This window comes from Channa argus, chromosome 19 (assembly GCF_033026475.1).
Source record: "Channa argus isolate prfri chromosome 19, Channa argus male v1.0, whole genome shotgun sequence".
In the NCBI taxonomy this organism is placed as follows: domain Eukaryota; kingdom Metazoa; phylum Chordata; class Actinopteri; order Anabantiformes; family Channidae; genus Channa; species Channa argus.
Window position 1 is genome coordinate 4,831,878 of NC_090215.1, and position 24,472 is coordinate 4,856,349.

Genomic DNA, 24,472 nt, shown 5'->3' on the forward strand with positions numbered 1-24,472 from the left:
GTTGCTAGACACGTTGGTTTGCATGGAATAGAACCCATAACCGACCCCAGAGTCTTACCTATGTTGGTATGATTAGAGAGAGACCAAATCACTTGGCTAAACTGAAATTTCAAATCTAAAATTGACATAATCTGCTAAAAAAACAAATGCATGATCCAGACAGAGCAATAAAAACTAAAATGCACTTAAAACACAAACCCTGGATTTATCCTGTAGTAGTCTAGGGCTCTTTCCAACAACAAAAAAAGAGTCATTCAAGAATATCCAATCATTATTAATTTTGAAATACAGCATAAAAAACACAGGACAAATCTGATTTACAATGGTCTGTTATACCCCGTCACTCTACTTTAGGGATGAGAGATGTCAGGCAGCAGTCATTTTTAACATTTATGGCACAATTCTTGCCATAATTGTTTTGCCTGCTGTTCATCAAATTCATATGAAGCACACAGTAAATGTGGGCTTTAAACGGATTAATCGATGGGGAAGAGACAGATGAGATTTTAAATTTGCAATCAGTGTGACAAATCACTGCTGAAGCTAGGGCGCAGATGTGTAGAGTAAACATTCATTCACCTCTACCAGTTGATTTGAGAAACTATGAGCCACATTTGATCTGCTAGTAGAGGCACATGTTTATAGGCTTAAGCATTTCTTTTGGCTTTGGTCAGCCAATGAAAATGGCTCAAAAACCCACAACACACTGTACTATGGAAGAATACTGCTCTGTTATAGACCATCCTAGTATCCTTGTTCTGTGAAATATGTCTTCCTCTCATATTAAAAAGGCTCTTATACACATGTAGACAAAAATATTCTTCTTAGAAAACTACTTTCTTGGTGTTACAATTTCTCTAAGCAAAGTCCTGCCCCAACCAGCAATAGCATCCAAAAAAGCGTATATACAGTACAATTTGAGGTTTCTTCATTATTTGTTTGCTAAATATGGCATCTTGTGTGTGCAAGACCTCGTACCTTGATAAAATGATAAAAGCAAAGAAGCGTCCTTCTTTACTAAAGTCACACATGATTGCCTCCTCTGTGTATCCTTAATGAAATTATTTTGACAAAATACTTTTTTAGCAGATACAGTAATAAAACACAAAAAACATAGGTGGTGAATCCAGAAATATATAATCTTTAACTTAGATCTCAACAGTCCTGGAATTCATAGAACCATTGCTGACATTTTTGACAAACATTTGGACATTGGACAAAGATATCCACTGCTTTAGATCCTTTTGCAGTTTTATTTTATGCAGCCCAAATGCATCCAGCTTATAGGAAGTAGCACTGTATGCAGTGTACTGGAAAGCAGGTGCTGACTATGTAAGACAGAAATTCAAAACACCTACACAGAGAAGTGTTTTTTTTTTTAAGCAATTAGGGTGAGTGAGATGATGCTGCTCTGTCAATGCCAGGAAATGGCAGCATGTGATAATAGAAGCATGTGATAATCTGAGCAAATGAAAGCACTGCTCCACGACATGTCCTACACAACCTTCACTTTGTTACTCCCTAACTCAATTATGGCTAATTGGAATGCTGCCACTCCACTTTCCATCAATATTATTTAATCAGAACTCAATCAGTCTTATTCACGTTCACTTGAGCTAGATACAAGCATTATCTCACCAGGAATACTTGTCAAATTATGGCAATAAAAGTAGCCTAGTGGAGTTAATTGAATTATATTTTATATCTCTGTCATAGAGAAAATGTACACATGAATACTGTTTGCTTGCACAGAAGGATACATTTTAGATACTTATTTCCCTGTTTAGTAAGGTCTAAACTACAGCAAAGAAAAGAAAAAGCAATACAGTCTGGACTGATTGAAATATCTCAGCAGCTCAGACTTTTTCAGACATAACGAAACCTTCACAAATAGCACAAGCACAGCATCTTACATCACGAAGACCACGCATGAACCATATCCTACCTGTGTGACTTTTTCTGTGACATTATGCGTCCGGTCAATGAGTTTGCAGGGAGCTATGATGTCCATCTCCCCACTGGGAAGGGCGATGAGTGGATCGGGTTTGAAATCCACAAAGTTGAGGGTGATCTGAGGAATTTTTGAAATGGTGCGGTACCGCATAAGGTCCGAGTCTGATGTGGAGTTCAGTATGTTGGACTTACTGTTTACTGCACCTGCAAGCACAAACACAAGGTAACAAAAAGGTAAATATTAAAGACGAAACTAGAAATGGTCTTCTATTTTTTTTCTTCCCTCTTTCTCACCAGTGCTGCTGCTGCTTGGTCGGATACTTGCTCTCCGGTTCTTTCGGTCCCAATCGGGCCTCATGGCCTCGATTTCATCTACGGACGAGGCACGACGCATGCTGTGGAAGCTTTCTCGTGAGCGACTTTGTGATAGTGAGCAGTTAGAGCCCGAGGCGTCAGGATTGAGGCTGAGGCGGTGGTGTGGCGCTACGCACGGCGTCGACTGGGTAAGGGGGCCCACCAGGTGGGTTCCGTGTAGAGTAAGTGGAGGAGGGTGTTGAGGAGGCTCAGAACCCAATAGGGTGTGCTGGTCCTCCTGCTGGTCCTCTGGCCACCTCTGCAGAGATGATCTAGCAAGCATAATACATGAAAACAGAATTTCGCTGTTTTCAAAATCTGCATTTGTTTTTTAAAGGATTGTTTTAGCCTAATTGTCTGGACAAAAACCATCATTAGGTAGATGAAAGTCAATTAGTCCAGTAAAGTAAAGAAAATCGTTATTAGTCTTTAATAAAAAAAAGAGTTCACACCAACACTAAACAAGACTATCAGACTAGATTAAGAAAAAGTTTTTAGATTCCTCTAGATATCTGAACCATGCTGAGTTGGCTGTGCATAGACCCCTTCCACTGCTGAGAATCGTTCAAGACAAATAGACTAATGTTCTACAGAAAAGAAGCATCTGATAACTTATCTCTTTTTGTCCTAAACATGTCCTTGGCCTACCTGTTTCCACTGATTTTCTCTTGGCCTGGTGGTAAGGGGGGAAGGGGCAGGAACTCCCCAAGGCCTAAGGCCTCGGGACTGTGGTGGTCAGGGTGCAGTGGTAGAGGAGTAGCAGTTGGAATGTGACCGGCCTCTGCGTCGTCCAGAGACACTTTACTGTTGGACAGGGAGCGCAGCAGGGGAAGACGTAGTTTAAAGCCTCGTGGGCGACCTGGGGAGATAAGTAGGAGAGGAGGTGAATGAAAAGGTGCAGTGCCTGTAGAAGGACAGGTTTGATTTCCAATATTAAAACGTGGCAGAACTTAAAACAGAAATACATTATTGAAAAAAGAGAGAAAACAAGAAGCGAGTAGACATAGGGTATACAGTAGGAGTGTATTTGAGGTAGTGGAGGTCACGCTAGGAAAGAGAGATTTGAACTACATCATGCTGAGCTTAACAGACCTTCAAAATATAGTTCCAAAAAATAATCTACTGGAATGAGGGGCAGTAACATTGATTAGATTTTGCATCAGCCCATTAAGCCGCAATGTTAAAAACAAGGAATTTGAATGAGAGACAGACTTAATATTAGATAATTGTTCTACTGGTCACCTGGGTTATTCCTCTGGATATGTAAGTGCACAAACATTTAATAAAAAAAACACTGTGTAACCTAATCCAACCCAAATATCTACAGCAACATTAATAGAAATAACATTACTTAGCAAAGTTCAGAACCACTTGGTCTTTCTGCTAAATACAATGAAATGAGTCCAGATTAATTACAGTGATGGTTTTCGCTGCTCACTAACTGAATTGAGGCCATCCCCCTTTTATAAAAAAGTACATTTAAATCAATTAAATGTAACAGAAATGTTGGACAAGGAATTTAAGCGCAGATCCAATTCAAATGTTAATTTTCAGATTCAATTTCTTAATCGACACAGTAATATTTATTTCTTTGTATTTTACCGGCTTATGTGCACCCACTTAACTCATTAATACTTCTGTATTAGCAGTTAATAGAGGGGTTTTTAGTGAATGTCAGGCACAAAGTCTTATCAAGTGTCTCTACTGTCTTTATAAAGCTGCCAAAAGTTACTAAAGAGCAGAAGGCAACAAAGAAAAAACTACCAGTGACAAGCCAGGTAGGCAGGCGGTGATTAAGCTCCTGTTTTCGGTTTCGAAGTATTTCCTCTGTCATGACCTCGAAGTTGAGAATGAACATGATCACCAGGCCATCCTCGTTCTTCACTGGCACCACATCCACCATACACAGAAGGCACTGACCTACATGGGCAGAGGGATGGATGAAACTCAGTCAGACAGATTGAATTTGGTTAAGGTTTTTTTTTTTTGTACATGTATATGGCGCAAGTATTGGCATTTAAAGCTCCAATCATTGTTAAGTTAATGGAGGTTGAAGCATAATTGTGGAGGGAAGCAGAATTATTCCTTATAAACAACACACAAGTCAAAACATTGTATTAATGGCTATGTAGAAACTGTCGTCAAAAATAGCGTTGTGGTCAGCATTCTAGTATGTGATTGTGTGGCTCTAAACATGTATGTACAATCGATTAAATAAGGCCACTTTCAAGCGCACACCTTTTCATTCTTTCTTCTTGATAAATATGTATCTGAACATTCTCTTCTACATGAGGAACAGAAGCTAATCTGGCACATAAAATGTAATTTTAAACTTTATATCTATATTTGTTTTCACATTAGGCAACAGGTTATAAATACCTGTCCTATTTTCAAGAAAGGTAATTTCCTATATATTTAAAATAAGTCAGCAACAACAAAATCAAGCAATTTTTAAGGGTAGTATGTGAACTACCCTACTGATAAACTCAAAGTTGTATAAAATGTTAACGCTTTGACATAATGGAACATTTTAAGAGTGAACATGATAATCTAGGTCATAACGGTAAACTCAGAGGCATTTTGTTCTGTGGAAACATTTAGGGACTGAGATTAAATGAACAAACAGACAAAAGTGATACAAACTTCAGAGAAGAAAATGTCTCAAGTTCTTACAGATTCTTAGAACAACTAACCTGCTAAATACACTGAATAACTGTTTTAGAGCAGTAAACTTTTATTCTTTTTCTGAAGATTTCACTCCTCTTTTTCCCACCCAGGCAACAATGGACCACATCTGGGTCAAAAACCTCTGCACTTACTGTAAACGTGTTAACTCTTGGCTAAATGAACAGGGGGAGTTGCAGTGCTTTGGATTTGTGACACCTTATTCAATTTACGACCTGGTAACCGGTTTTTTTTTTTAATTCAAAGTTGTAAAATGCAGACAAATGCAGCACTACATAATGTTACTTTGAGCTAGTTACCGCTAACGTTATGTGAGTCCCATCCATTTCCATGCATCCCGTTTCGGTGGATGAGCCACATTGGCTATAATGACTATTTCCTACTTTAAATTAATAACTTTAAATTAAAACATAACTTTAAATTAAAACTTACGGGCTTTCATCGAGCTCCAACACACACAATGTTCAAATAACAAACATGTAAAACAAGCTAGCAAGCATCTTCCAACTACTTGTCACGTTAGTGCTAACATTAGCTTAGCGCAATTGTCAATAAATTGTTATTTACCGGATTAACATCAACTGTAAAATGCTCCAGCTGGCTGGGGGATATAATTGTTAAGTTGTTAATCTCGTTTCCAGATAAACAATGTTTGAATTTGTCTGTCCAGCTAAATACGTCACTTTGTGGAAAAAACAAATTTTCAGAGGTTTTATCAGGCGCGTGCTTTTCCGTTTGGGTGCATTCACATACCCACGACTTTGTGGGGCATTCAACCCTCCTACACCAGCTCTAACTTGTAACAGTGCGCTCCTGGCAAAAGACAAAGACAATATCAAGGATGTTTCTCTACTTCGCTATAGCTTTCATATATTTTTCAGGACGAACGAACCCTGTCAAAATGATTTGTCACAGTCTTGTTATCACGTTATAGATCCTTTAAATCCAATTAAATGTGTCCCATTAAACACAGCATCTCCTTACGCCGCTTCTTCTAATAAAACCTCACTACAATGAAATGCAGCCGGTTTGCAATGTCAAAATAAAAGCTCACAGCCCACGTCAGCTTTTTGAGATTCAATTTCTTTTATCAAACTACTTTGTAATATTTGTTCCACGCCAAACATGGATACTTTAGCTGCAGGTTTATGTCATCTTTTAATGTTAAATAGGTGGTCTCTTATTTAGTAGCATACTTGGCCTTGCTCTTTGCAGTGTCTTACCTGGACAGGGGAGACCCAGCAGCCACAGTGGTCCGGGCAGTGCAGAGCACTTACAGCCAGCACGGTTTGTTGTACAAGCCGCCTTACAGTATGTCTACTTCATGTCTGTCCTACTCACCCACCCACTGCCTGTCATTCATCTCACATCATCGCCAGAGAGTGGGCAGAAATCCGATTGGACAACAACATAATCCACACAGGAGGAGAAAAAATATGAAACACTGGGAAAACTAAAGGATTACACCATCTGTCCATATCTAGCAGCATGTGTGTATGTGTGTCAGTTTGTGTGCATGCTCATACGCCTATGCGCAGGTAGGTTCCCAGTCTAATGTTCATTCATAATCTATTAGGTCCAGTCCATTCATCACTGTTTTCATTAACAGCCAGTAACAGTGTATTTGTCTAAAGCTGCTTTACAAAGCTCTGCAGCACCCTGCTCAGGCAGGGTCAACTTGCAGACATGTGTCACATGTTGTCAAAAGGTTTTTGGCTGTTTCTATGACCAGATTTATTTACACAGAAAGTGTGAATGAAGTTACAGTAAAACGACTTCAAGGACTATGAAAAAACATATTCATTGTCATTTATATTCAGTCAAAAAGTAAATAGATTTTGGATATTTCCACCGTCATTTTTTACTGTATGAGCAACATAAAACCGAAATAATTTATTATACAGACCGTCAGTCCTAGAGATTGAACTAGCAACCCTTGAATATTCAGCAGTCTCTCAAGCTAAACTGTAAGAGGAGAAAGCCATGAGTGTAAATCTTTCAGTTGTGATCCTAAGCCCCGTGGTATATGTCTGTGCATGACCAGTCACACACACCCTACACTGTAGGATTAAATGTCAGCAAGAGGATTTAACTTCAGTTCATTGTTCTTAAGACTAATGCATTGTAAGTATTTATTATTTATTGTCAACCTTTCTTTTGAATTGAGGACATTCACTGTAATGTTTAACTTCTGTAATTCTGAGTGTATATGCATTTACTTTAAATACATATGAGATGTCATACTTGCATACGCACATCAAATTATGACTACAATGTGTCTTCTTGCACTTTTAAGTTTTCGAGGACATATCAGTGTGTGCATGAGTTTATCAGACTCTGTGTGTGTCCTGAATTTGGCACCTTGGTGGAGATCAAGCATTAAACTTACAGTATATATTTTAGGCCCATCAGACCTATTTACTGATAAGCATCATGCTGTCTCTGTCTACTGTAAGTGTTTGAGAGTATCACAAATGAATTCAGTTCAGTTAATGCCATTTTATCTAAATGCTCCTTCTGAGCGTATTCCAATTCATGTACCAGCTGATAATCTGATTCAGCGCTGCTGACTTAAAAAGCTCTGGGAGATTATCACAATACGCTCACCCCCCCCCCCCGAAAAAAATGCAAATGGTAGACAATGAACTGTCGAGTGACAATGCATTGTGTCCAAAGGCAAAGTCAAAAGAGCTGTTAAACATCAAAATGGTTAAAGTGTTAGCAGTAAACTCTGGCTTCACCTGGGGTAAGTAACACTGTGTAAGTGACAAATTAAGAGCTTGTTTCAGTAGTCAGACATTCCTTTGTCTATCTGACTTTGTAACTTTTTATATTAACACTGCAATTAACCAATTCATCTTTACAGAAATATATAATTTCCAAAGATAATACATATTAGAATACATTATTTTCTAGTGAACAGTATATTCTCTATCCAGGATAATAATATATGAGGTCTATAGTATAACATTAATGGTTTAATTATTATATTTCAGTGCATTCACGAAAAGGACCAGGATCTATCCTAAATCTCTACAGTTAAATAATCACATCACTATCTCAAAGGGCTTGTGTGGAATTAAAAAACGGCCCCTTGCAAGTTACTGTATTGGTCATTCTGGTCATTCAAACTTAAACATACAAAAGAAGCAATCAATGATGGGTGATGGGAAAAAATCAGAGATTAGTAAAAGCCTTGGCTACAAGCAAGCACAATGAAAAGATGGCTGGCAAAGAACAAAACATAAAGAGAAAGATGTAAAAATAGGGGAAAAAATTATGCAAAGGGAAAGATTTAACGGGGCAGGAAAGACGGCAATCAAAGAAGCAATACAGGAAATCCTAAGTAAACACATGAAGTGAGTTAGAGGGTCAGACAGGGTGACCTACATTCAGTTTGAAAGAAACTCACTACAATCCATGACAGACTGTACAAGACACTGCTGTTGGTGGGTTTAGAGGAATGAGGTGGAGGGATTAGCTGTTCAGGAAACTCATAGCAAGAGATGACAGGAGATTGGAGAACAGTAAACACAGATTTGGCTGTAACGTGATGTCACACTATACTTAGCTCTGAAGCTCAGTTCCTTTAATGTTAAAACTCTTAAGGTCAAGGAGGTTTTACCATCTATTTTATCCTTTTAAGTGTTTCATCCTGAACAAAAGATAAACAGGTGAAGCAACAGCAGTCTTTTAACTGTGTAAGTGTGTGTGTGTGTGTGTGTGTGTGTGTCAGATTCAAACTTGGGATCAAAGTGTCCGATTTAAGGAAAACAGATTATGGTGTGGTCATCCAGTTCCTCACTTCTGTACAGAGGTGCAGGAATGCGACAAACAAAAATAAAATCTGAGGCACTTTAGAGTTGCATATTAAAAGCAATTTATATAACCTCAATCAAGCAGACTATTCTGGGCTGTGTCACTTTGCCTTCCTGGGGCCAGATCTGGGAAAGGAGCTCAGTGCTAAGCATCTGGTGGCCATGCCTTGAATCAAGGGTCACAGCTGGGCAAAGCTTAAACAAATTATTTGACACCACCATCCCGTGGCTACAGAATGCAGTTAAAATGCTGCATCAAAGCTCTGATTTTCTCCCCTGACTTACGTGATAATCACCGGGGGAAAAAAGCAATTTTCAGACGGAGGTGCAAAATAATTATTACATATAATTTTGTCTTGTTTTTTAATGACATTAACAAGACTCAACCAACTTCTCCCTGCATCATGCTCACAGGGAATCCTGCAATCATAAGAGGCACCGCACTGATAACTTTTTCTAACATCAGCCTAATACTGTTAGCAAGGCAACAATATGTCTTACCTGTGCACTAAATATTACTGTGCATGAACAGGCTGTATACAATGGAGGTAAGTTAATTACAATCACAAGATTTACTTTGTTTTAACCCAAGGGTGTTATTTGCTCTGTGTAATTATTGCTATTGGTTCTAGTAATTATGATAATTATAACACCCACTCAACAACACATACATTACAGTACAGCACATGGAAGTGGTAAATTAGACTAGTATTGAATATAGAATTCAAATAAGTATTGTGTGGTTGGGTTACAGGGGCTTCTAGTCTGCAGGTTGCAATCTCACACAGTTGGTTTCATCTACAAAGTGGAAATGTCCTGATAAACCACTAGGTGGCAGGGCACAACAACCCTTCCCTCGAGTTCTTCTGGGATTATATATACATAGTGTGCAAACACATCTTAATACACACAAACACAAACAGGCTTGATGTGTTTAAACACAGAGCCACGCAATTAATGTGGCTACACTACACCAGAGCACAGCACCATGCAGCATAATGCAGGTGTGTTGCTCTGAGAGGTTTGGGCAGTGAGCTGGATGACAGAATGGGAAAAATAAACCGGTGCGTATCTGTTTATTTCCACTTGAGATTTGCCTTTCTGTGTGTGTGTGTGCACGTGTGTGTGTGTGCCTGTTGCACCTTTTTTTAAATTATTATGGATGTGAAGCAGTGAAAGTACAAACTACTTGAGAGAACAATTCACCAGCCTGAATCAGCTGTAATCTGTAGGACAAATGCTGTCGCTAACTTGCAACTTTTGTGTTTTGCAGCTAGTTCATAATGGTCTGTCCTGGTGTTATGTACATGTGTCTATACTCTTCCCATGACATGCTATATATCAAATGCTGTTGTATGTATTTATTTCTGCCCTTTGTTGACAGAACATGAGTACTAATTGTGAAGCAGCTGAAGTGTGTGTATATACAGTATAAAGGATTAAATGCCACTTAAAATGTTGAGGTATTGGTTAAGGTCATAACTCCTTTTTTCTGCTTTTGCATTGCACTGATTGATTCTGCTAGTATCTCCCAGCTCTATTGTGCCTCTATTTGTTTAATGGCAAAACATATAAAGACACTCATCACATATGCCAGAATCAGGGAAAGCCTTCATTTACTCCCATTTTCTCCCACTATCACTTACTGTAAGTATAGTATATGAGAAATGCTTGCTACCATACCCTCATTAAGTCTTCGCCTCTACAGCCTTTCCAAATGACAGAATGGATAATTAAGAAAATAGAAGAAGAAAGAAAAAAGGAACATGCACATATAAAGTTAAAACAAGACCTTTTGCTGTTTGCATGTGATAAAGGGCTGAAAACCTAAAGCCAGATGTACAAAGTGGTACATCTCAGATACATTATCTGAGGAACATCTGACTTTGTTGGTGGGTATAACAGTACAGTATAATGGATTAAACAAAATGTGATGTGCTGCTGGGTGGACCACAGGCTCTGGATGCATAAGGGTGCAGTTCGGTGGATTAACCTCTTATACATTATGGACAAATTTCAATGGTAAATTAAATAGACCTAAATATTCCAGATTTTTACTTGGAGCCAATGCTTGTTTCCATTTTAGAGTCAAAGAGAAGGAGGCTGTGCTTGCAGAAATGTTGAATGAGTAGACCCAGAGGCTGGTCTGTTCAGATTCATTACTTTTTGTGGTCCACATTCTCACAATCAATACATTTCAATAACATATACTATAAATCTAAGTATGTTCCATTGATTATACATTGAATATGTAAAAATCATCTGCTCATATAGTGTTTTATTCACGTTATCACTTTACACTGTTGCCTCCCATTCACCGATTCAATCACACACAGATGATGTCAACTGCCATGCGAGGTGCTCACCTCACCCACTGGGTCCAACTTGGGGTACACCATCCTAAGAAGGACACTTTAACATGTAGCCGTGATGGACCAAGAGTCAAATCACTGACCCTGTCGTCCATGGACGAGTGCCTTACCAACTGAGCTACAGCCTGTCTTTGTTACCATGATCAGATTACTGATCAGGATTAAACCCAGGGCCTGGAGCGTGTTTCTTAGCGACAGCCTCTGTTTTTAGTTTTCACTACAGAGATATTGCAAACATTACCACAGAACTACAAAACTATGACAGAGAGAAGAAAAAAGACTTTAAAAGGACAATGCTGCATGAACATAAAACAACCCCAAAGTTCAGTCTAAGCACTCACACAGTATAACATCTACCTCAGGATGGTGTGTATAGGCTCCTTTACTCTCTGTGACAGAATAATAAGCCACACGATGAGGATCAATAGGCAGGCTGTCTAAATGTCTCTACCACTGACACTGTGGCATCAAACACATACATTAGAGTCAGCTGAACTTCTGCTTTGTTCCACTCTGCTCATGTCACACTCTGTGGTATTAACAAATTACATGTCAGTACTGAATCACAGAAATGCACGATGGACATGACTGTAAGGTGAACAAGGACACACGTACACAAGCTGATACAAGCCAATTTCAGTATGGATGGCAGGTATCTATGCAGGCTCAGGTCAGGACTTTTCAAAGCTGTTTGCTTTAATGACACAGAAAAGATCATCATCAGAACATAGACAAAGCTTACACGAATTAACTCATTAGTCAGTTATATATTCCTTATGTTGAAAAAACTTTATGCAAGAGTTGGGTGATTATAAGAAGCGAGATTCAATTTAAAACAAATAATTACATGTTTTAAGATTCAGTTTTTAAGAAAAAAGACTGATTCACACACGAGGCCTGAAGGTTAAAGGATCTCATTCAATCATGTTTTTTATAATTACATCATGAAAGCATCACTGGGACTCTACTGCTATCATATCTCATACATGTTCAATGAAACCCAACAGGATTGATACGATATACACATATAACATTTTAGTTTGTTCAATGTTACTACTAGTATAGACTTAAGCAGGAAACCGGATCAAGTTTATGCTAAAGACATAAATATACATATAATTTAAATAACTTATTAAGGATTCATTAACATTTTTAATAAACACCTAGAACATTCTCTGGGCACAATAAGCACTTGGAGAAAAAAAGGAAACAGAATCTTAATGGTATAAATGTGTCTGTTATGGACAGTGGCTTAACTTTAAAAGAACAACGCAACCCAATGATGTTGTATGTGTAGGATTCTAAAACTGATCAATGAAATATTTGTTTTACATTGAATCCACAGTGTTGATCAGCACTGAATCTAGAAAAATCTAAATTTGCATTAAGATCTGGAACAATGTTTCAATTCACTTCTACTGTACAGTATGTTTTATGTGCACAGCAGTTTCAAATGCAAATAAAACTACATGTTAATTAACATGAAAAAAGATGACATTACATTTTAATTAAAATAAATAATTAGGCTATACATTGCTCTTAATTTGTATATTAATATTGGGAATGGCACAAGAAGCACTTGCACTACTCTTTCTGCACAAATAAATCTCCTGTCAATGGGACACTTGACTTTTTAATGACTTATCAAAAAGAGGGCAGTGCCAGGATGAACTAATAGTGCCAAGAACAAATTTAAATATGTTGATAAAACAGATGTCAATGTTTAATGGCTCCTAGACCGGCCAAGCTGACAGAAGTACAGAGACGCACAATCAAGGACAAACTGAAAACCCTTCATTCTGAATCACTGCACATCACATTTTACCACACCCAGGAATAAATGAACTTATATATACATGTCATTTTGTTTGACATCTGGTGTAAATTAGACATAGTTGTTCATGTACAGAGTGTATATCATATTTGAGTACATAGTGTGATTCTGGTCAATTTAAGCCCATCTCCTAGTGGCAGGTGGAGGGGCAGTGAAGAGGGCAGAGGAATAAGCGCGACAAGACAGAACTGTCATTTCTTGTCCGGAGCTGCAGTTATTTAACACAATGATGATTCCCATCCTTATTCATTCCTGTCTGCCGGACATTCCTGCACTCTCACTGTTTACAGACAGTATTCCACACTTGAACTGAGCAAGAATGTATGTCGAGAACATCAGAGAATGAAGTGCAGAGACTCTGATAGAGAAAAAAAGGACTTTCTGAGTGTTTCTACAGCACTTGACCAAAACACCTCATAGCTCTGTGGTTACACAACACAGATCAGAGATGGTTAAGAGGGTTCACAGATAAAACTAGAAATACAAGTAAAATCCAAACCACACTAATAGGGTGTATATATACTAGCAGGTGTGTATGTGTATGTGAGAACAATTTGGCACAGCCCATGTAGTAGGTATAATGTATTTTACAGGTCAGTTGAGGTTATATGAATTAAAGAGACTCGTTTACTTGAATGGAAAATTCTACAGCTTTCATGTTCTTGATAATGGCCAGTGGGTTAAGTGGCCTGAAGGACTGCATAAAATTAAGTATGTTGTATTTATAAATTAATTGTGCATTTATCTCTGTAGACTTTTCTGTACCTGATGATCCATCATTTCCATTTTCTTTGCTCTTATTCCTTTGTGTGCACTTTTCCGCCTGCTGTGTTGCCCTCTGCATCCCTGTCCCACCCCCTCCCTCCCTCTCACTGTCTTTAAATGTGTTTATGTAAGATCTCGAGATTTCTCAGCAGTAACAAAGCTGCTGGAGAAAGACAGGGGCAGGGGGAGGTGCAGACGCTTTCAAAAGAGAGACTCTGAAGTCTGTTTCCACCTTTCCCAAGCCTTCCTCTCACTCATCCAAATAGTAGAAAGTTAACTGCCCTTCTGTGAGTGTGGCACATGTCAACTGCTGTTCCTAAGGACATTCTTATTTACCAGTCTCTTCAAACCCCTGCAAAAATCTTTTGAATTGCTACCTCTATATGGAGCTGAACCACTTTGAAACACAGTGTGTAATTGTCGACCTCTGTGGTTTGGCAGCAAGATGTTTTTGGCAAATGGGCTAAAGCTTGTTAACCTTAATGAGCCAGTTGTCTACTTTGAAGAAAGTAGACAACACTGTTAAAGTAAAGAGAAAGTTGAGGGGAAAAGGTAAAAATTTGTGGCAGGAAAGCACAACACAAATGTGTGTATAGAGGAAACGCGCAGAATTTGAACCAAGGGTAATAAATCAGCTGTGGTAAATATGATAACATGGAGGCTTTAAAAAAGCTGGTGACCATGATATCGTCGTCTATTAAAGATGAAAGCACAGTTCACCACCTGCAGCCTTATTCAAAGGGACAGCTTCATAAACTGTGGGAATTATGTTGCCTTGGTAACAGGTAAGGGGGGTCTGTGTCAAGAAGGCGAGATAGTGAAACTAAAAAAACCGTGAAGGGGAATTTCTGTCAAAGATTCGAGGGCTCAGAGATGGGTGGGACGTAGCATTTTACAGTGCTGCTGACATGCAAGTGCAGCAGGTGCGATTGTGTGTGCGTGATACTCTTTCACTGACTGTCACCAGCTGTTGTGCTAAAGACAAGATGACAGTCTGAGACTCATCTGTTGCTGCCTTCTGCAGCCACTGACAGCACCTGTTCGAGCCACACACAGCCATCACATCTGCATTCATCTTCTCGGCCTTTGTTTCTTTTTCAATTTCTTCTATCCTTCTTGTGACCTCTCTATCTTTTTAACCCCTCTCTCTAGGCCTCCTCCCATCTATCTCTGCTCACATGAGTGTACACAGGTATGTATAAGGAACATCCTTAATGTCTGTGTAGTAAAACTGTGTAAATGCCACATATGTCAGGGCTGAGACAAGGTGACAATGCAGACTGTTCCTTATGGGACAGCTAGTTGGAAGGAAACCACTCTGTGAATTTTCTACATTTATAACTGACTGTAGTTTTAAGAGGAGGATTGTGATGCAGGAGGCTGTACGAACAGACACAAAGACACAGGAATTCTTGGTTGCATTGGTAGTGACTCTGACAAGTGTCATTTACTGTAAGCTCATGCTGCCTGGCTAACACTAATATCTGTATGAAGCTTGTATTTTAAGAATTGGATACTTTGAAACATACTCTACAGCCGTAACACAGCATAAGTACAGCCTGTATTAACGACCAGCGCAACACCTCTTTGACAAAAGCCGGACATAACAAACTTCATCTAGAAATTCCTTTCGCATGATGTGTCCTAGCCTGAGGAACAGGGAAAATGTCATTTGCATGAAGAGCCATTTTCCATAGGTGAGTTAATACATCACAGCCTGGCCTGATCAACCTTCAGTGGCAAGCTTGTCTCAGGTTAAAGACACACAGAGAGCCGTGTACTGGCTACTGTCCATTACCTGTAAAGTATTGGGACATTCATAGTTGTCCACATTGGAGCTTCTTCCAGACTGTCAGAGAATAGAAAACTATGACAGTGATAAAATACGAACTCTCGAGTCGTTGAAAGTCTTCAGGTGAGTCCCCACTAATATTTGGACCAGCAGTGTTTGCCAGTGTCTCTTATCAGTTTTATTGTGCAGTGGATTGATGTGGATTTTACTGTACTGTCGAGCAACTCATACTGGAAGCACTGGTTAGTAATTTTACTAGCAGCAAGTACTCAAATGCAACTAGTACACAGTCTGGGAAAAAGTGGTATCAGCATATCCCTACTCACAAGTGGATGAAATGGGAGGGTTGCAGCAGGATGAGCATCCGGCGAAAAAACTCATGGCAAATCAAAGTACGGAACACGTTCAACTGTGGTGACCTCGGAAGGTACAAGGCGAAAGCCGTTGATCTTTGATCTTGTTTATTATTGTCACTTAGATTAAAAGCAGATCATATTTAAGGAAAAATTTAAATATGCAGCGGTACAACGTGCTTTACTGGGAAACATTAGTATCATAAGTTCACTTGGTATTAATCAAATGGGAGCTGCACGTATGTATATGAACAAAGTGATGTATAATTGGCCTCAGTGATCCACAAACCATATCCATGCTAAGGCTGCAATGCCATGATTAAGAATGCGATGTCACTAAAGTTCATATGGGTCTAAAGGCAGGTGAGCAAATACCTTTGGCTCATTAATTTGATGAATATGATCATTATTTTAATCAATAACTGACCAATTAATGAGTCAGCCAACCAAGCATGGGAACAGAAAGACATGAACAAATTAAACACAATGCTAGTTTACAGCTGGGACTTTGCTGCACACTGCTATTGTGTGAAAATATTTATCTAAACTACTCTGCAGCTGCCTAAAAGTTACTTTTTATTTCAGGGTACTTCACTTAGTCTTAGCAGTAAGACTAAGACACTGTAAGTGAAGCTATCCTGACAAAACAACTCTAAGGTTGAACTTAGAAGCTAAATTCCTTGACATTGATCCAAAAATAGCAACAATATAAAAATACAAAATACATACTTTGACATGTATGTTTCAGATGCTTCTGAAATCCTGCAGTCTTACAACATTCACATCTCAGACTAGCTTGTTATTCAGTCTCCAGCTCTGTCAAGTGCACAGCCTGTTTATGTTGAGGTTAATATCACCTTTCTATTCTCGGTGCCTCCAAACAAGCCAGCAGTTGAGGCAGGTCACAGTTAAGCACATGTGCCATTTACCATGTGTTTGTGAGAGCATGTGTACTATACATATGTATCTGTGAGAAAAAGTACTAATGAGTGAGAGACAGAGAGCTGAAGGAGAACTTCAGCGAGTGGATGAGTGACTGTGTGTGTAAGTAAGTGTGTGTGAAAGAGGGAATGGTCAGTGAATTAAGCAGCAAACATGAGAGAGAGCGAGAGGAGAGAGTCCACTGTAGAGTGAGTGAGTGACTTGTCAGTGACTGAGAGAGATGGACAATGTATAATAAAGGACAAGCAAAAGATAGAGACAAAATGTGTGTGTGTATGTGTGTGTGTGTGTGTGTGTGTGTGTGTGTGCGTGTGTGCGCCCACAATAACAGGTTCTGTAAAACATTCATCTGCGTAGGTCAATCATCAGTCTACATACAGTGCAGTGGCCAACTACATGCTAATGTTTGTTTCATAATAGCTGCCAACAGCAATGGATATCACTGTACACCAGACTGACACACACACACAAAGACACACTCAGCAACCCAATACATCAAGGCTTAAATATTTACGAGGAGCTCATGCTACTGTAGGCAGTGGACAGGGGTACTCTGTTCGAGTGTGTGTGTGTGTGTGTGTAATTGGATGTGAGACAAATGTTTCCAGCCCAGGCCATGTGGAAAATTGCCTCCCCTCACTCCAGTTACACAGCAAAAAAAATAAATTACTCCTAGTTTGGCACGAAGTTCCAAAGTATTGCACAAGAGCAATTTACTATTTTAAAATACATGTCACATACATGTAAATGTATGTGATTATTTGCCATGAACACTGGGTAACTTAACATCAACAGATATGCATTTAAATCCATATATTCAAACTTAAATATACTGTTATGGCAATGACACACTCGTGGTTGGTCAAATGAAAAAACAGTATGCATTATTTTCAGCTTCCAATTTTTATTACTAAAGTTATTATTCCTTTTTCTGTATCCATCTACAGATACTCCCACTCACCTTTTGAAATTACTTTGCACCTTGTGGCATCGGTATGCATGCCACAGACCATCTTCAACCATCTACTGCAGGGCTGAGTGTCTTTATCATTCCCCAGGGGAAGTTGGTGTATTGGAGCTGCATTCAATTATTCATGTGTGCATTTGTTTCTCTGTATGATTGGTTTTGGCTCTGCAAAGTGAGGTGGCAAACTTAAAGCTTTGGCTGCAAATTGCGTGAAACTATTTTCACTGACCACATTCACAATTAAATGAGTAAACTAGTTAATAAGACAGAAGAAGGTCAACAATGAAAATAATGTAACACTTAATGTAATACTTGAAAAAATCCACATGCTGCAATGCTGGTCACTCAGTCAAACTAAGTATCATTTACCAACACAGCTTTGTAATGTCATACAGTGCAGTAATCTTAACCTCTGCAGACTACAGGTGGCCTATCCATCCCTTCTGGGCTTTTAAAAGCATGGATACGTGCAAAATAAATAAATAAAAAGACCAAAACCCAAATCCAATCCATACTTTCCTGAGCTGTAAACGCCATATTGAGCCATTAGCCATTAGAATATCTCTCGAGTTTTTTACAAACTGATATGTATCATCTCAAGCTACTATGAACCAGGCATATGCAGAAGACAAGATATGTTACAGCTGGAATTGGTCTTTCCAACTTATTTAATACTATGGCTGTGGTACAATGGGTGATGTAGAATGTGAACCAAAAACGAGGGAGGTGAGCAAAGCCAGGATTTTCTAAGATAGACGGAAAAGTGCTAGGTTGGGAGACAGATTAGGGGCGAAGATAGAATAGAGCGGCACAAGGCAGGTAGCAGCGACCTTTCATTACTGTTTGGTCAGGAGAACCTCTGGTGTCAAAATACTTTTTTCTCAAAGTTACAAAGGGTACAAAAAGAAAAATGATTTTGCAAAGGTGTTTGGATTAAAGTAGGGTTTGTGTATAGAAGAATGAGGAGTCAGCTAGAAATGTGATGTGGGGTCAACCGACCTCTTTTATACACTACTTCGGGATATTTTTATGGAGCTTTTTGTGCAGAGATTTTTAAAATGCCTGTATTGTATCACGGTAATCACATTTTCTAATAGATTTTTCTTTTCACAATTTCTTAGTTCAAGTTAATTTACAGTTACTCCATGGCCAAGCAGTCAGTACTGAAGGCAGGCAACTCGGCATGAATATGACATGGAGGGGCTATGTGAGAGCACGGAGACAAAGCAAGAGAAGAAAACACAGCAATAGAACAGAATGGAGTATAAGCGTGTTTGCAATATAATATTTCTTCAGTTTTGACTTATGTTTTATTGTGCAGCTTCAAACTGAAACTCTCTCACTACTGTGATACTGTTGCAAAGCAACAACAGTGACACCCAGTTTGCTCTTTAAACATTTACTTTCGTAGCACCAATAGAATTTAAGTGTTTTGTTTGATCAGATTATAAAGAGATATTAAACATATAATAACAAATAATAATTTCAATAAAACCATCTGTTTTTGCTAAGATGGGAATAGAAAGTTCCATTAAACTATTATTATTATTCCATAAAGTTTTATTATTACGAAGCAATGTTTCTGCTATGGTGACAAATATGAGCTACTGTATGTTATGACATCATGACATTAGAATGCACTGACACATCACTGGACTGTATCTGTGTATCTGACCACAGCACTGTAGTCAGTGACTTCAAATACAAAAACACAAAATCATAAACACACACACAAACACAATTTCGTATCCATCATTACCTGGCAACAGCACTAACAATGTTATTCCTCCTGGACAGTAGGGATGGACAAATATAGATTTTAAATTAATTAAATTTTTATTGTAATTAGTCAGTGCTCCTTCCTCAGTAAACAAGTACATTATTTGTGGGAATGGATATTCAGTACACCCATCTGTAGATACTGGCTAGAATTAAACTTTTCCCATGATGATTGGTGCATTTTGTCCTGATAAATGGTGTTAAAATATGTAAATGAATAAATATATATTATATTACTGCACCTGTATTGATGTCTGTATAAAAAAATAATAAATTATGTATAAGAATAAGCAGCGTGCCATTCAGAGACAGTGTGGGTACATGTAATGTTGTTCAGATGTTTCAGCAGCCATAGTAGATGCTTCTGTCAGCTAACTACCATCTCAGAGGACAACACAGTATAAGTGCACAGTAAATTATCCTGGGAGTACACACACACACACACACATATACACACACACATCAACATGGACAGACAAACACATCATGGCATTACAGGTATAAACCCACCAGGTGACATGTGTTATAAATAAATGGCAGGTGTTTGAAGTAGGGCTGCATGATTTATTGTTTCAGCATCATCATTGCAATGTCTGCATGTGCAATATTTACATCACAGAATGTGTGATGCAACAGAAGAATAAAAAAAAAACAGTTACTTACTTTGTCTACAGTACCTTTATAATCTGTTAACATATATGATAAACGACTTTATTCCCCCCTTAAGGGGGCTTGGTGGCTCGGTGGGTCAGTGGTAAAACATTGGGTTTGGATCCAATCCCACATTACTAGGTGTGGCCCATCCCAGCCACCAGGGGCAACCTTGGTGCCGGTCCCGAGTCCGGATAAAAATGGGAAGGGTATTAGGGACACATTCTGCTGCGGTGACCCTTTAAGGGACAAGCTGAAAGCCCCTCTTAAAAGCCCGAAGACAATTCACAGTGCTCACCTACAGTATGGATGATGTGGTGTGTTGCAATCAGCCGCACAGCCAGTGTTGTGCATGGATGTGCTGAAAAGGTGCTGTTATCATTCAGGTAACCATTAGTTAGAAATTAAGGAAGTGAATGTGAGTATTGTTAATACACACAGTGAACATGAATAACAAATTTGTTGTTTACTCAATGTGTGTTTATAACTACAAACATCCCCCTAATTATTCAAGAACAGTTCTTTCCAAATTAAGCTGTTTAAGTCAGGTATGTTTCATATCGCAATATATCAGAGAAAGGAAAAAACATCACAATAATATTGTGCAGCCCTAGTTTGAAGAGAAGCAGACATATTATACAGGCAATATCGTGGCTATGAATCAGCACTGTTCTCCTCCCTCCTCCTCCCACCCTCCACCGATTCAGTATTTCTAATTTAGTAAAAGTTACAGCCTCTCGTTAGTGCTAACAAGCCATGGGCCAGCTGCTTTTCAAAGCTTAATGATGACAGGGACCGGTGGCCTAAACCTGACCTCCAGACCCTTCTCCATCATTTCTCCACACTACTGTTTCCAAATGCAGCCAGACAGGTTTTAACCTGTATCACTCAATTTCCCCTTAGAGAAGCATTTATTTTTTTTATTTTAAGTCTGCATACAATGATCTCACTATTATTGTGTGGTTTGTAACATTATAACCTCAAATCCTGACCCCTGTAAAACCCAGTGAGCCTTCAAAAACACATCAGTCTTCTGAGGTTTGATGGGATCATCATTAACTTTAGAGGTGATGATGCCAGTAGAAGGGCATCCATCTCATGCAGCTATGTGAAAGGGCTTGAACCCCAACAGAAAATAGGCCAATGTGAACAGCTTGATGGCTGTAGATATGCAGCTTGGGCACCTATCAATTAAACAGTTATTACAATGTCAATGATCGTGCTTCAGGCTCTCACACCCACTGTCCCACGATATATGCAGGCAGCAATTACAACTGAACACTTAGAGGCTGATAGCGATGCTAAGATCAAGTGTGTCTGCACTTCTGTTTCCCTTCTCCCATTTTCATTCTGCTCAGCCCCTCCCTCTCCAGGAAGAGGCCATCAGTTTCAGTCTTCTCTGTTTAGAATCCCCCCCCCCCCCCCCCCCACCGGAACCTGTCTTACCATTAATCTTTTTCAGTTCACTTGCTTTATAGACTGTTTTAGGTTGTACTACATGTACTATGCCTTTACTAGATTTCTTTGCATTTAGTGCCAGTCTTTTTTTTGTCTCCATGTCTCCATGTCTCACTCAGTGTCTTTAACTCCATGCTACATATAAAAAAAAAATAAAAAGAATTTTCAACAATCCCCAGACAGACACTCAAAACACATAGACTTGCCTCTGCTTGTGTTGGGTGTCTGTAAATACGCAACATGGATTTAGCTTATAGTCGTGTGCCATAGACCTCTGCTGTCCTAATCCACATCAGCCACACACACTGGGTGACGTGCACTTTCACTTCTAACAGCGGAGTAGAAGTGTCCATAAAAAAAGTAAATCACTGTAAATTTTTACAGCAGTCTAAAGTAAATCAGCTGCTTTAACAAGGTGACTATGCATTTGGGGCGACTTTGTTTCACAGTTGTAGCAACACACTAGATCTCTAGCTGACTAAGCCTTTTCTACCTGAGCAAGGATATTCTGTCAGTATGGCCTTACTATGAACTCATCTCCACTTTGAAAGTTAGTCCCCATACATCTGTCAGATTTTGTTCTCTTAAAAACTGTCCATGTAATTCAACAAAGGTGTCAATCAGAGACAGCATGATTGTCATGTGACTGAAGATGAAAATGCACTGATGTGAGCCCAGTACACTGTAAAGCATTGGGTAAAGTTTTGCATTACAAATTGCAGGAGGGAACAGTGATAGAATGATCTCTGATGACTTGATGCATTTCCATTTTGCTTGGCTTAGTCTGGTCCAGTCTGGCCCTGACCTTTAAGTTACTCAAATTAAAAACGACAAGATCATTGGCCTGCTTGACTAGCTTAGTCTCAATCTGTCAGTTGACCTGTCTCTTACCAGGAACCTGATACTTGGTGGGAGATAGGGTGACAACTGGGGGAGTTGCCCCTCCCCCCATCAATTCTGTCTCAGCCCTTCATCCACCTTTGTGCTGTGGCCTCTCCCTTCCTTATTTGTCCATTTCTCTACTATTCACCTTTTAAGCTCAGTCTAAGCCTCTTTCAGACATGCACTGAAATTCAGGCATCATCCAGACTTTATCTGGAGGAGGTGTGTGTGTGTTAGGGTGTGTTTTAACACCCAGGTCTGGTGGTGCTGACATTACTGGGATTTTACCCAGCCAGCTCCCCAGTGCAAAGTCTGGATTATCTCCAACCGAGGTCATTTGTGAATAGAGGAGGTCATACTCGGAAGAGTTCACCTTGAGTGAGTGGGCGTGTTGATGACGTAAATACAAACACCTGAAGGTGAAGAACTAATTCATTCATACGACCACAACAACAGTGTTGAACTTGAAGGACGACATAATTCGTCAACTTCTGTCATCAAACAAAGACAAGAAACAGCACGAGATTCTGTGGTATAAAACCAGATTACAAAGCAAAACACTGTCACTTCCGCAGCTTTGATTTTACATCACGTCCTGCCCCCTGCTTGAAGTGCTCGAGCATCACACCTTGCCCAAGTACAATTAAGTATTTCTTCACTAGTAAGAACCCATCTCACACGGACTATCACCCAATATTGGTTACATGTCTGAAAGGGAAACTCCAGGCAATGTCAGGACCTGATCCTCCTGACATCCTCTAGAGATCATGTCTGAAACAGGCAGAAGTTTCTTATTTCCTCTTTGCCTTCGCCCTTGGACTTTTCTCTAACATTCCCGAAGCTCCTTCTTGTACACTGTGTTTTACTGTGATATGTTTGGAATAGATTGATCATTAAAGGTTATCTATCAAATATAATTATAAGAATAAATCAAATTGTCACATTAGTAGTTAGAGGACATAAAAAATATTTTATTCCAACTTTATGGGCAAATGTGTATATGTCTCCTACCAATGTATTTGTGTTTCAACACTTCCATTTAATTTAGTTAACTGTCTTTTCTCAGAGCAATTGATCATTCTGCTGTGAAGCTCAAATAAGAAAAAAATGTATCCATGTAATCTCATCAAGATTAGGTGGAACCTGAAATTTACCAGCCCTCCAATCCCAGCTTTAATTTTTCTTGAAAGCAGTTTTACAATGTCATAACATCTTAAACCTTCCCGATAGGCTGTTAAGACCTGTTGAAAGCAAACCAGGACTTCATGAAAAAGCTCAAGTGCTCAAGTCCCACTTAGTGTGGGATAAAACTCTCAACTTAAAATAGTGACATGTCCAGCAAAGTCAAACAAAACAGAAAAAAAGACACTGTGCTAATAATAATATTGACCCTTTGTCATATTACAAATACTGTGCATTGTTCACACAACAACCAAACTCCTTTCTGTGTGAACTCATTTATTTTTACTTGTTTAGGGAAAAACTGTGCACTAAAAGTTTTAGGAAAATTTATTTTATGATTTACCCACTTCCACTATAACACTGAGCGAGAGGTGAAAATGACCTGTGGTCCTGATTGTGGGCCAGTGGGGATCATAGGTCAAACTGCCAGCGTGAAATCTGAATTGATAATTGTACTAGAATGTCAAAGCTGCTAGTTGACCCTCGTCTATGTTTGACCAGTCGGGATACTTTACAGACTTGTCTCATATCCTGCTCTATGCTCCTCACTGACTGACAGGCCCACAAGTGCATGCATGTGCCATGTGTGTCAGCATTAGCTGAGTGAGCGATCTCTGTGTCATCATCCTTCGCCGCCGTAAGCGAGCTGGCACGGCGGCTTGGTACCTGCTTGATGAAGGCTGCA

The 24,472-nt window shown here is 39.2% G+C and overlaps 1 protein-coding gene across 1 annotated transcript in view; it reads right to left on the reverse strand.

The window, feature by feature from the left end:
• kcnh2b (potassium voltage-gated channel, subfamily H (eag-related), member 2b) overlaps nucleotides 1-24,472 on the reverse strand; it is a 199,506-nt gene that overhangs the window by 95,606 nt on the left and 79,428 nt on the right. Inside the window, exons 3-6 of the mRNA XM_067486257.1 lie at nucleotides 4,072-4,227; nucleotides 2,956-3,166; nucleotides 2,248-2,579; nucleotides 1,946-2,157 (exon numbers count right to left, since the gene is read on the reverse strand). Of these exons, the coding sequence (XP_067342358.1) occupies nucleotides 1,946-2,157; nucleotides 2,248-2,579; nucleotides 2,956-3,166; nucleotides 4,072-4,227 (911 nt within the window). The remainder of the gene's footprint in view (nucleotides 1-1,945; nucleotides 2,158-2,247; nucleotides 2,580-2,955; nucleotides 3,167-4,071; nucleotides 4,228-24,472) is intronic.